Source organism: Podarcis raffonei, chromosome 11 (genome assembly GCF_027172205.1).
Source record: "Podarcis raffonei isolate rPodRaf1 chromosome 11, rPodRaf1.pri, whole genome shotgun sequence".
NCBI lineage: Eukaryota > Metazoa > Chordata > Lepidosauria > Squamata > Lacertidae > Podarcis > Podarcis raffonei.
The window spans coordinates 25,903,447-25,917,276 of record NC_070612.1 but is presented as its reverse complement, the minus strand read 5'-3'; the positions used below and the strand labels follow the sequence as shown (position 1 = coordinate 25,917,276).

Sequence of the window (13,830 nt, the reverse complement as noted above, 5' to 3'; positions counted from 1 at the left end):
AGGTAAAGGGACCCCTGACCATTAAGTCCAGTCGTGGCATAGTTGGATACTTATTTAGAGATGTGTGCATTTTCTTTGAAACCCAAATTGACTGCACTGTGATCTGTTTACTGGAGCTCAGCTTCTTTTCCTCTTCACACCCTCTTAATGTATATAGACTCCTTGTCAGACAAGCAAGGTGCAATGGACAAATAAACATTCTTTTAAAAGTCTACCCACCCCTCTCTCTGCAAAGCAGATCAACATGTGCATATCAGAAAGTCCTGATGGCAGTCTCACTTTCTAACCCTGCCCTCTGCAGTGCATGCATACTTTAGTTAGGACAGCAAGTAGACCCTGCAGCAAGGGCAGCATGTGCTTCATGTGTGTGTGTTTGGGGGGGAGCAGTTTCCTCTAAACTTACTACTGCAGGCATAGACTACCCAGACTACCTAATATGCAGATAAATTATAGGGTACTATACTTTCTTTGGAGGGATTATGTGTAGGTGTATGTATTTCTGGACACAATGCCTTACTGAGCCTCTTCTCCTCCACTCCTCCACACCCATATCAAGGTACACTTCCACATTTCTTTTTAATTTGGAAAAAGTCACAGAGAATCAACTTGTGAGATATCAGATATCTATTACCCATCCAGCACGTGATGTTTGAGAATTGCTAAAAAAAATCCTTCTAATGTAACATAAAAGTTGGATGGTACTGAAGACTTTAAAAGCATTGATAGTTAATTATAATATTGTGTAAAAATAATCCCACCTTTATGAATAAACACCTTTAAGACACATTATTATCGTTTGCTGCATCATAGCCTGGTGCTTTTGTGGCCAGTCAGATGATTGGAAGGAGATGGAAGGACCTAAGTGTTATGTACACTCTATATTAAAAAACGTAAGTAGTACAAAATAATGCCCGTTCTCTCTCTCTCTCTCTCTCTCTCTCTCTCTCTCTCTGTGTGTGTGTGTAGAAAAGCCCTTTTAAACTATGCAGGTCAATAAAACCACCTCCCCTATCCATCAGCTGCTTTCAGAAAGCTTCTGAGATTTCACCAGATGCTCCTTCACACTTTCAAGCATATCTTCACTATCATGAGGGCCAATCACTTGCTTTTAAAAAAGACTAAGCCTGAGAAACTTGAGGTACTGAATTCTATGCCTGATAACATATTGTGGAAAAAATTGTGCAATTCACAATTCACAAGTGTAGGAAGCAGACCTGTCCTTTTGACTGGAGAAGCTTGATGAATTTGAAGGCTTATTTCTTAGCTGAAACTGGTTAAATGAGAGAAATAGATGGCTTTTGACACTGTAAAAACTGGAATCCTAAAAATATCCTGCTAGTCACATAAAAAGCTGTAAAAAGTACAGATAATTCACAAGCCATGTATTGCCTGTTCTTGCACTGGGTTTCAAAGTAGGACAGATGCAAAACTTTTGACATCTGTTTGTCCTTATTAACCATGTGATTCCACATAGTGCATTGGGTTGCTTGCCTAGCCCTGTTATGCTGAGTCATGCTATAACATCTGAAGAATGTGTAGGAGACACTACAGTTAAGCTAGAAGCAGATACAAAAACACCGTCCAGATTCTCCTTACAGATTATTTCAAATCATTAAGAGGTGGAAATTTTTAAAGGGTTGCTATATAAGGAAAGGAAAATAATGTGAATTTCTTTTTCTGCATGTATCACCCAGTTTCATAATCCAGATTAAGAATAAAGCTGCTCCCAATAGTCTATGCTTAACTTAGACATACAAAACTGAAAAAAATGATGTTATTTTCTTTCCTGGCAAACACAGCATTACATTGCGGATGAAGAATCAGCATGGTGCACTTTTACTTTGCTCTTCTCTCTGAACCAACATTATAAAAGACATCAGCAGGGGAGCTAGTGGAAACCAGTGCTTGATAATTAACTGATGCTGCAAAATGACAGCAACTGCACAAATGCATTTTGTATTTTGTTTTTTTTAAGCCAAGATTTAAACTTCCCATTTTTTAATGAAAATGATTTTCTTAGCTAGTGAATTATGATGATATATTAACAATTTACGAAGCTGCCTGAAACTGTCTCAGACAAGGCATCCCCAAACTCAGCCCTCCAGATGTTTTGGGACTACAATTCCCATCCCTGACCACTGGTCCTGTTAGTTAGGGATGATGGGAATGGTAGTCCCAAAACATCTAGAGGGCTGAGTTTGGAGATGCCTGGTCTCAGACCATCGGTCCATCGAGCCCAGGCCTGCCCATTCAATCTAGTATCAGCTCTCCAAGCCCTCTTTCCTAGTTCCCCTATCTGAGATTCTTTAATGGGTTGAAAATGAGAGGTTGTAGAGGAAGCAGGCTTGAGCAATGGACCAATGCCACGATTATTTGTAAACTAATCTGACAGATTTCCATAGCACTTCTAAGTAATTGTGAAAGCAACTGAACAGAAAACAGCATTGTTAAAGAGAATAAAGGTAAAGGGACCCCTGACCATTAGGTCCAGTCGTGACCGACTCTGGGGTTGCGGCGCTCATCTCGCTTTATTGGCCGAGGGAGCCGGCATACAGCTTCCGGGTCATGTGGCCAGAATGACTAAGCCACTTCTGGTGAACCAAAGCAGCACACGGAAACACCGTTTACCTTCCCGCCGGAGCGGTACCTATTTATCTACTTGCACTTTGACATGCTTTCGAACTGCTAGGTTGGCAGGAGGTTAAAGATAATAGGTGCATTCAAAAGAAACCTGTGTTATTAATTTACATTGATTTCAATAGGATTTAAGTGTGCTTATATTTCTCTGGGTTATCAATAGCAATAACAATAATAGTTGCTGAAATTATTTTATCACAGTGAAAAGCACCCCATCACCTAAAAGGTCTGTGCCAAACAGATTCTTATTCTGACTGTAAAATAATGTAAGAATGCTGGTGCCTACTGATCCTTTGTTCATCTTCCTGTGCAGTCGAAACAGTTATTGCAAGTTTAAGCTTATTTATACTTTTCAGAAGTTTAATCTTGCGAGCCCTTGTTGTGCTCCCTGCTGCAATGGTGAATCTCTCTTAAGTATCCTTATAAATCATAGAGATTAGGCAATTTAGCATTGCGGGTATCTTTAATTTTTTTGCTTTCCTAAAATTTTAGGGTTAGCAACTTAATAGCACTGTATCATAACTACAAATCAAAATAAATACTTACTGCACTAGTCTGAGCTGCAGAGTTGTAGAAAATTTGTAAAGTTGAACACACTCTCTACAAAGTAACTCATGGCTATGGAGAGACACAGATCCAGTACAACAGCACAAAACCGGTATTGTGATTTACTTCCCTGTTTTCTGCATTGGGCATATATGACATCTACAATACAATACAATACAAATATGAAAGAGTACTTCAGAATACTAAAAATATCAATAAAGCTCCATTTGATAAGCAAATAGTTTAAATTGTCCAATGGGTGAATATCCATAAACCAGTTCTTCTTAATTCAGTAGTATATAAACCGTGCAATTTTGAACATGTTAATTCCAGCATTCCTAAATTATACATACATACTCTAGTAATGGCCTAGAAGAAACAATACATTTTTTTACTTACTTCAAAGACCAAATCTGCAGTTTGGTCGTTTATGAGGCAATCAGAATTAGCTACGTATTTTCGACACTTCCAGCAACGAAGCATGTCACCCTGACCTTGGCTATTCATCTTAATTCTGGTTCTTTGAACTGTATATCTGTTAGAATCAAATAAAAATAGCATACTTTATTATGTTTCTGTATTCTGTGTTTTTTCACCAGTTCTTTCAGAGAAAGAGAAGCTTACATTTTATTCTGATGTACAAAGTTATGGGTCAATCCACATTAGCTGATGTTTTATCCATATTAAACACTTCTTGACTCTTCGCGATGCACATACTACTTAGCCCATTGTATTGATGCCACTACTTATGATCTTTTATCCTGTGATTTATCAGAGTACTTTATGCTAACTTTTATTAGTTACTGCGTTTTGCTCCCACTCATTTCCTCATATGCACCTTCTGCACAGTATTGCTACCAAAATCAGTGGGAGGGGCTTTGTTCCTGTGAAATCGGTTTAGCCCTCTTTCCCCCACTTTCCTCCCCTGATCCATCTCTGAATGTACAATGGATCTGAGGGAAGTAAAGTTTATTCTCTGTTTTATTCCCATTAACAGAATAGTCATATTAATGACAGTCATATTCTTGGTTGTTTTTGTTTTGTTTTTTGCACAGGTCCAAATAATTTGAACAAATAGTTCTGCTATCTATGCAGATTCCTTGAACAGATGCAGGGTGCAGCTGAATTTCCATCATGCCCCATAACTACATCCCCTGCATCATCACCGTGTTCAAGTTTTCAATACCTGAAGAGGTAACTCGGTGTAAAATCTTTACCTGATTGCAAAGCTAAAAGAAAACTTCAATTCTTCATTCACACAAGCAGTCACATAGGACTGCTTACAGGAATGTATTCCTGACAGGTGAAATATGTTGCTTTGCTCTGCAGCAACATGTTCTCCCTCTGACTGTTGCTTTGAGTCAAGGTTTTTCCTGAAGTATTAAACTATATTAAACCATGACTAGTTAGATTTCTAGTCCCCATTGTCAAATTTCTTAACTATGAATGACAAAAACAAAATGTTACATAATGAAATATCATTATTTTTCAGTGTTTCAAGGCTAAACACCTGGCACAGTAAGAGTCAGGCCTCTAGTTAACCTCTGGTAGACTCTGTAAACTCCCATACCAACTATCCTCCTCCTCTAACCGGTGAGGCCCATAATCCACAAGGATTCCATAATGTGTTAATCTAGAAACACATTATGGAATTCAACTGCCACTAAAACATGCTTAGTTTTCAAGGACAAAATGAGATGGTATGGTAAATGTGAATGTGCATTTGATATATTTGCTTTCTATTTGGCGTCAATAGCAGCTTGGGAACAGTGTGTGAGAGACATTTTCATCAGAATCAATTGCACAGTGGGAAAGGACTATCCCTCTTGAGTGTTGTGGTCCCGATCCTGATCTCCACTCTTCTCCAACAATTGTTATTTGTAAAGTAAAAACAAATCATGCTAAATGCATACATGTATTTAATGTGTCCTCTCATTTGCTCCAGAGTTTGTGGTGCATTGCTCCTTTAAAAAAAGTTCATGAAATTCTTTTACTAGTCAAGTTTACTCATGTCTTGCAGTCCTGCTTGAGGAGAGTATGCTTAGCTCTTCTATGTTTGGATACAATGAAGAAATGCTAATGCTTACAGAAAACTTGAATATCTTGAAGTACACCTGTGTACTTAAGCAGCAGACATTGTATTTGTTTCCATCATGAAAAATCTTCTTGCTCAGATGTAATTTTGCTAGTGGCATGAACATGCCTACTGAAAGGTGGTACATAAATCTAACATAAAACTACGCAGCACACACACAGAGCACAATACTATAGATGTCTGCTCAAAGGGAAATCCCACTGTGTTCAGTGTTTCCTTCCCCCAAGAAAGTGGGTATAGGATACAGCCTTAGTGGACCTTTTAGAATTGAGCTGCAGGAATTCTCCACCAACAGTGCTTCAGAAATGGGGAGAGTATCTTACATGTGTGTACTTGGCAGGGATCTCCTGTGTGTGGGTTGTAATATTATTGAGCATTAGTGGTTTATTTATGAATGGTTCGATGACAGAGATAATACTTTAGGTAGTGAATGATTGTACTGGTTCTATAGAATAGATGATGAGTGAGATTAGGTGAGTGGTTGTATGAATAATGTTTGTTATGATAATTGAAATCTTACATTATACTGCCTGGTAATGCTCTCTTGACTTGATTTATATTGCTATGGTATTTATGTAAATGCATATTCTTTATGTATTTTCTTATTTATTGTACTGCCTTGCAATCTTCATGTTGTAAGCAGTCTATAAATGGAAATTAAGAATAATAAGCATCATAAATCCCTGTGGAATTTAGCAGTTTAAGTAGTGCCCCCCCTCCTTAAAAGAAGCAGCATGGTTTCCTGCCCAACTGCTGGACCTTCAAGAAAAGGCACGTTTCACTTACAAATGACTGAAACGTAATCCAGAAAAAAAACGGCTGCGATTCTAAATGTGCTTTCAAGTTAACTCCCTCGAAATCAAAAAGGCGCTTCAGATGAAATACATGTAGAAAAGGGAGCATGGTTCCTCCCTCCACCTTTCCTAGGAAACAGGTGGGGGAAAGCTTCTCTCATCTCTCTCTCCCCACACACATACTGTATTTTTTACTCCTGCTGCTGCCGCCCCTACTGTTTGACAGGGGGTCGTGTGGGGAAGGGCGATGCCACTGCCATTCCTTTCCACGCGGCTTTCCTCGCGGGACCGTCCTGGCTGCTGTGCCCCCTTCAGACGAGGCGCCCCTTTATTCTACACCCACAGGGAAGAGGCAGCCTTCGTGTGACACCCCCTTCTCCCTCTGCCCTCACGCGAAGGCTGGAAGAGGAGGAGGAGGCGCCTGCCTGCTTGTCTCCTCGACCACAGCGACTAGGCCTCCTCCTCTTCCTCAGCCCGGCCGTGCCTGACAGAAACTCCCGCGCGCTCGCCCGCCCCCATTTACCTGCCTCTGCCCCTCTTGGCGCCCGGCCGCTGCGGAGGCGCCCTCTGAGGGAGAGCAAGGAGGGCGTCAGAGAGGCCTGGTTGGCTCGGCTGGGCTTTGTCGAGTCTCCGCCGGGGGGATTATGAGAGATGCGGGCTGTCGCGGCGCCAAACGGGAAGAGACGGGAGACAAACGGCAGCGGAAAGCGCTCGGTCTCCTCGGGCAAAGCGGGGCGCTGGAAGCGGGAGAAGAAGGGCTCGTCGGCTTCGCCCGCGCCCTCGTTTTCCTTCAGCGCCGCTCCTTCCCGGGATGGTGGCTGTAGTAGTAGAGCAGGCTGGGAGGGGCGGCGAGCTCTATCTAAAGTACCGTCGCCGCCTGCTGCTGCTGCTGCTTCTCGCGCCTATAGCTATAATATAGCTGCTTCTTTTCTTTCCAAAACGAAAGCACCGGAGCATGGGGGGGGGGTGTGTGGAGGATCTGACCCCGAACCCTACTGCTTGTGGTTGCTTTGGAGCGCGCTCCGTACATGCTCAGAGTACTTTTCGAAAGGAAAGCCTTGCTATATACTATAGGTTAGGCACTAGGAGCCACTGAGGTGTCGTAGTTAGACTGTGACCAGGGAAATCTTGGTTTAAATCCCCCTCCCAGGCTTGAAGTCTGCTGGGTGATCCTGGGCCAGTCATCGTCTCTCAGTCTCGCCTACCTCACAAGGGTGGTTGTAAGGATCAATGGGCATTGCATGCTCTGGGCTCCTTGGCAGAAAAGAGGGGTAGAATCGTAATAAATCAATAATATGGCGGTTAAGGTCTTGCTGCTCAAACAAGCACCAAAGTTTCCCTGTTGGTATTATACACTTGGAGGGATTGCACTACCCAAATACTCTTGAGGAGAACGTTTTCATGGGACCAGGTTATATGTTGGCTTCCACTTTTTGTAGCTCAGAGTCCGCAAGTCTTCCCTGAAGACAACACATTTGTTACAGATATTTCTTCATTCTCGCAGGGCAGACTTATGAAATGTCAAAGCTTATTCATTGCTTCATTAGATTGTTGTATGGAATGTATTTGGTGAAAGGGGCACCTTTTGGGTATTCACAAAAGTAGTGTTGTGTGTGTGTGAAAAACAGAATCTCTCTCCCTGTTATAAGATTATATTTTTATCTTGCATTCTAGACCAATGATGTTTCTTAGTTGACTCTGAAAGCAACAAGGCTGCTGGCAGGTGCTGAACATAGAATGGAAATAAGCTGCAGACCCAGCCCTCAGACTTTTAAAAAAGTAATGTACAAGGCAACATGTGCAAAGGAAAGCAAGTTGAAGGAAAGCACTAAGATCTGTTTGTTAATGTCTGCATGAGAGATTTTAACAGGCGTTTGCACTGATCTTCCATTACTGGATTTCTTCCTGGGATGGAGCTGGTTGCTGCATCTAACTGGCTCTTCGTACTTATACCAGCCAGAGTGACCTTGCCTTCATTTTTTCATTCTCCGTGCAGCTGACTTTTGGGATGGTATTCTTCCTTGTAGGACAAAGAATTCAATCTCAGTGTTGCTGCATCTGCTCATTCTCTCATCAGTATCTGGGGACATGGTAATATTCACTTGCTATGGAGCTTTTCTGGGGAGGGAAGGATTGCATAATGATAACCTCCTTTGTGCTTTCAGTAGTGACAGAGGCCAGGATGTCCTTCCCTTGCTTCTGGGTAGCTCATACCATTGTCAATGAAGAAGTCATTAATGAAGGGGCATGCACTCAGTGGTTCTGTGGAAAGGCTCTGAGTTGCAATTGTCATTGTTGTCTATATCTGCTTTAAAGAGACATTTTATGTTTTTGCTGGATTATAACAGCACAAATTACAACAGCACAGAATTGTTTCAAAGCTTTTCATCATCTGGAATAATCTGTGACCTATTTAAAGCACCAAAATGACAGTGCAGATGCTGACATTTGCAAGACCATCAGCTTGGTTGTGAAGTTTAAATGTTCCATTGCATATCTTACTGTGTAAGATATGAAAATGTTTTAATTAGCATTGTAACCCACCTGGTGATAAATATTATAAAGAGCACTACATAAATAGCTCAAGTAAATAAAGAGTTTGTGATTGTGAGTGGGCACTATAACATTTGGTAGCAGTAGCCTAGTGGCAGCTGGCAATTGACTTAGGTTATTTTTCCAGACTCTGTGCTGTCTTTGTGTGTCGTCATAGTTGCCAGTGTTGTTGTTTATTATTATTTTTTATTTTACAAAATTTCTATGCCAGGTAATTTCTTACAAGTGCAGAACAAGTATTATGTAGTGTCTGTAACAGTATGAAGTTGTTGTGTGCTCATATATGGGATAAGGCAATTCTGCAAGTAAATTGGTTCCAAGCTGTTAAAGGCTTTATATACTAATAGTGACATCTTGAATTTGGCCTGGTAGCAAAGAGGCAACCAGTGGAGATCTCTGAACAGAGGTCTAAAATGCTAACAGGGTCTCCTTCCTGTTGGCAATTGAGCTGCATCATTCTGTACTAACTGCAGATTCTGGATCAAGTGCAAGGGAAGCCCTACTTGCTTCCTAAACAGCTCCTTGCACCTTGTAATGGCATCAGGAATGACATTAAGTAGGGCTACAGACATCACTGAGGTGGGAGAAACTAGAAACATAGAAACAATATGCTGTTCTATTGCAGTTCTATTGCAGAAAGCCATTCTATTTTACCCATTGGGTAATAAAAGTTCAGTTCTTAGCATATTGTTAGACTGCATTCAGATATTGCTGGATGAAGCCAATAATGCCTCTTTTTAGATAGTAGTATATCTTTTTATTGTACAGTATTCCCCAATTAAGCTTCTGTTCTAATGGAGACCCTGTGGCGTTAAATAATTCATTACAATTATTTAGAACTTTTAATGTCATTGCTTCACCACTACAGTTAACCAGCTTTGATTTTTATTTTTGTAATAATGGAAATCTCTGTAGTGCACCCAGTTCTAATAAGTTAACACTTCAAACACTTAACAATTACTTGACAATGTGTGACTGGTCCAATGACTTTATTTCAGTCCTAATGCGAGCATTCCAAGTTTGGAACGTTCACAGGAATATGATCAACTAAGTGTGAACAGCGTTTTTACAAGGTTTAACCACAAATCCCCTGCTTTGTTCATAGAAAAGCTCTGGTGAGTTATCTCTAAAATATGATAGCGCTTGTAAACAACACACAAAGATAATATGGTAACTTCCTGAAAGATGAATTTGCACCATTTCCCCCTTTCTTTCAATGCACATAAATCACTAAGTTATTACTTTTGCTTCACAAAAGCTGTTACTTTTGTTTCAAAATGAGGGATCGTCAAGGGTCCTTTGTGAGGCTAGCGTTATTATTGTTATTGGAAGGATGCCGCTCTAATTGCTATTTCTTGCTGCAATAAGGCTCATTGCTGACAAATCTCATGGAACGACTTTGGGTAAAGCTGAGAGAGATTCTTTTGATAGCCAATATATTGGAAAAAATAAAAAATAAAAAGGAAGAAATGTGAGTTAATTTCAGGACATCCCACAAGAGTTCTGAGAGATGTACAGTATTCTACACCCACAGAGGTACAAATCCCAGCACCTTTAACAAACTACAGGTCCCAGGATTCTTGTGGGTGTGGTTTAAATGTATTATGTCTACTGTACACAGTCAAATATTATAGCTTCTCTTCAGTTAAGATCAATGTGAAAACTTAAGGAATTGTACATAGCAATCCGAATAAATTGTTCTGATTCATGTTGCATCTCGTGTGCGTATCTGTAATTAGTTATAAAGAGCAAACTAGGGTTCAAGGCTTGATTCTGTGTCACCTTATATCTTGTTAAAGTACATCCCTGTAGGACCTCTGCTTTGGAAAAGGGGCTCTCCAGTCTGCTTCTTTATCTATGGAGGTAACTCTGAATGCTCAGTGATGAGGAAAATGCACCTGGATTACAGTAATCCTCCTGATTATCACTTGCTTCTAAGGTTGGGCACTGTCATTTGGAGCCAGGCCTACAGGATGTGGCATTGAGCTCTGTCTCAAATTAAGACCTAGCTACAAGATGTCAAAACTTTGGAACTCATTTGTGATTGTGCAGCCATTCAATCTAGAAAATTAACTTCCATAAATGTTGGAATGCATGTCTTTGGGAAAGAAATAATAACAGAAACTAGCTTCCCTGTAGAGTTATTTTAGAAAGTCTGCAAGAGGCTCAAACATTAATATTTTAAATTGTAATATTGGAGTTCTCTAAAAGAGATTTGTTGTGCCTTTTACAGTTTATAGTTTATATCTGGTCTTCCTCTCCCTTTACCCCAAAGTGAAAATATATTTAGGGCATTTTCTTTACTGCTGTTCCAAGTTCTTTAATAACAAGACCTGAATGTCTTGACTGTCACTTCAGCCCAAGTGATTAAGAACCAGTGTGGTGCAGTGATTAGAGTGTCAAACTGAAACTGGGGAAACTGAGTCAAATCACATTCACCACTAAGCCGCAAAAGTCGCTGGGTGACCTGGGACCAGCCCCTCTCACTCAGAGTTTGTTGTTAGGTTAAAATGGGAAGTGAGGCGGAAGGAAAGGGAAACATTATACGCTGTCTTGAACTCTTTGGAAGAAAGGATATGTATGGAATCATAGACTCATAGAGTTGGAAGGGACCCCAAGTGTCATCTAGTCCAACCCCCTGCAAAGCAAGAATCTCAACTAAAGCAACCATGATATATCGTCATCCAACCTCTGCTTAAAAACTTCCAAGGAAGGAGAGTCCACCACCTTCCAAGGGAGTCCATTCCATTGTCAAACAGCTCTTACTGTCAGAAAGTTCTTCCTGATGCTTAGTCAGAATCTCCCTTCTTGTAACTTGAAGCCATTGGTTTGGCTCCTACCTTCCAGAGCAGGAGAAAACAAGCTTGCTCCATCTCACATGTGACAGTCCTTTAGATATTTTAAGGTGGCTATTGTTGTGGACGCGGGTGGCGCTGTGGGTAAAACCTCAATGCCTAGGACTTGCCGATCGTATGGTCGGCGGTTCGAATCCCCGCGGCGGGGTGAGCTCCCGTCTTCCGGTCCCAGCTTCTGCCCACCTAGCAGTTCGAAAGCACCCCTAAGTGCAAGTAGATAAATAGGTACCACTTTATAGCGGGAAGGTAAACGGCGTTTCCGTGCGCTGTGCTGGTGCTGGCTCACCAGCTGCAGCTTCGTCACGCTGGCCACGTGACCCGGAAGTGTCTTCGGACAGCGCTGGCTCCCGGCCTCTTAAGTGAGATGAGCGCACAACCCTAGAGTCGGACACGACTGGCCCGTACGGGCAGGGGTACCTTTACCTTTACCTTTTTATTGTTGTGGAAGATGGAGTGGTAATGTTCTCATTGAGCACCCATGATATATACTTCCCAGGAGAGGAAAGCTCTATAGACATATCTTCTTACAAGGGGAGCAAGCCACTTCATTAAAGTGAACAGATAGCGAATTTCAGACTACCCATCAGATTGCAGCCTGATCCATATTTACTCAGAAGTCCTATCGAGTTACAATAAGCTTAAGAGACAACTAATATAGCAATACAGAACCAACACAACAGAACATTATATTGTGTGCAGAACTAAAACACTAATAAATTCTATACATTAAAACCACCAACCGTACTGTGAGGATTTAAAACTGGGAGATTTATCCAGCTAAATTCTTAGAATATATCCAATTGAAATTAATGAACCTCAGTGAGTCATGCCCAATAATTTCAATGGATCTACTTTGAGTATGGCTAACACTGTCTACAAACCAAGGAAAAACAGAAATGTCTTAATCTGATATCCAAAAGACAGCAGTATGGGCACTAGGTGGGCTTCTCTAGGGGAGTGTGGAGAACTGCATGCATGCATGCTGGATATCTGAATTGGCTCTTAGTTCGTAACAGTTTGGTTTGCCAATTGATTTCTCTAAATTCTAATCCTGACTCATATACAATTTATTTCTGGCTACAGTGTAATATTCAGGAAAATGTCATTTGTTTCCTTTTGTTTGAAAGATAATGATTCTCAATCAGTTATTCAGGACCAAATCTGATTTGTCAGGTGAGTAATACTATTATGGCAATCATTTTCCTTTACTGTACAGAAAAGGGAATGTCCTTAACTCAATTGCACAATATTTTTATTGGAAAAAACTTCACTTCCATAAGCAATCAAGCCAATGATCTGCTCCATTTTCTCTAAAGGAAGTACTTATTCTAGTCAAAGTGAGTCAGATGCATGCGATGTGTACTGTGAAGAGAAGTGAAATCCTCAAACTAAAATGTGCTAAAATATAATGCATATGTTAGCTCCATCAGATATTGCCAACAACTAAAATAGTAAGTATTGGGGAAATTACAGGTTTGACAAATGTGTCACAGCTGATGAACAACAGTTGACTTTTAAAATTGTGTCTTCACATTTATCTATTAGTTCGCTAGAGATTTTAAAAGGAATATTGAGCTGTGACTTGTACACCTCAAAATTGTGCATCTTGTACATATCAAAGTTTTGCAAAGTAAGGCAATATTGCCTCGGCAGAAGCTTTGTGTGCCTTTTATTGGGCAGATGGAAGCAGTAACAAATGCTTTAGAAAGAGTGCACCTAAATGTCCATACAGTAAATGTCCATATGCGTCATGTGCCCTTCAGCTCCATCAGCCTCACACAGACCAGGAGGAAAACGAAGGGAATGTACAGATGGGGGGCTGGAATCCAGGTTCAAAAAAGAGATGTCCTCCCTTTGTGACTCTAGATGTCAGAGAGAGAGAAGCAGACTGACTGGCTCCTCTGCCTTATCTGGGAATGGGGAGGACTTTGACTAGGGACTGAACAGGAGGAAGTGGCACAGGAGCTGGAGGCAGAGGGCAAGATACAGTTGTCATTGTGAACCAGGTGCTGTCTTCACAGGTGGGACCAGGTGCATCTGCCCTGATTGAGTGCATGTACAGAATATTTATAGGGTGAGCGTGTCCTGTGAGGGAGCTCACTCTACCACATCTTTAAAAACTTGGGAGGAGAAACATGTCAACTGTCAAGACAGCTTCAAAGCTCCCATTATGAACCTCTTTCTTTGTTCTTGAATCTTGGAATCTTGACTTCTGGCCTTGCGTTTCCTACTGAGCCTGTACTGCTTTTAGTCTGAATAAAGAACTCTTCCTTGCTTACCAGTAAGAGTTGCTGACACAGTGATTTGGGATGGGAGCCTGACAAGTAGTATCAGTAGGATATCTGAAATT

General features: G+C 41.0%; 1 protein-coding gene across 2 annotated transcripts in view; it reads right to left on the bottom strand.

Moving 5' to 3' along the window:
- RNF180 (ring finger protein 180) overlaps positions 1 to 6,976 on the bottom strand; it is a 51,638-nt gene extending 44,662 nt beyond the window's left edge. Inside the window, exons 1-2 of one of the 2 annotated variants that reach the window (XM_053407869.1) lie at positions 6,596 to 6,976; positions 3,583 to 3,718 (exon numbers count right to left, since the gene is read on the bottom strand). In XM_053407869.1, the coding sequence (XP_053263844.1) occupies positions 3,583 to 3,690 (108 nt within the window). In that variant the 5' untranslated portion in view covers positions 3,691 to 3,718; positions 6,596 to 6,976. The remainder of the gene's footprint in view (positions 1 to 3,582; positions 3,719 to 6,595) is intronic. The other variant, XM_053407870.1, reaches the window with a different exon arrangement.
- Between the last annotated feature and the right edge of the window lie 6,854 nt (positions 6,977 to 13,830).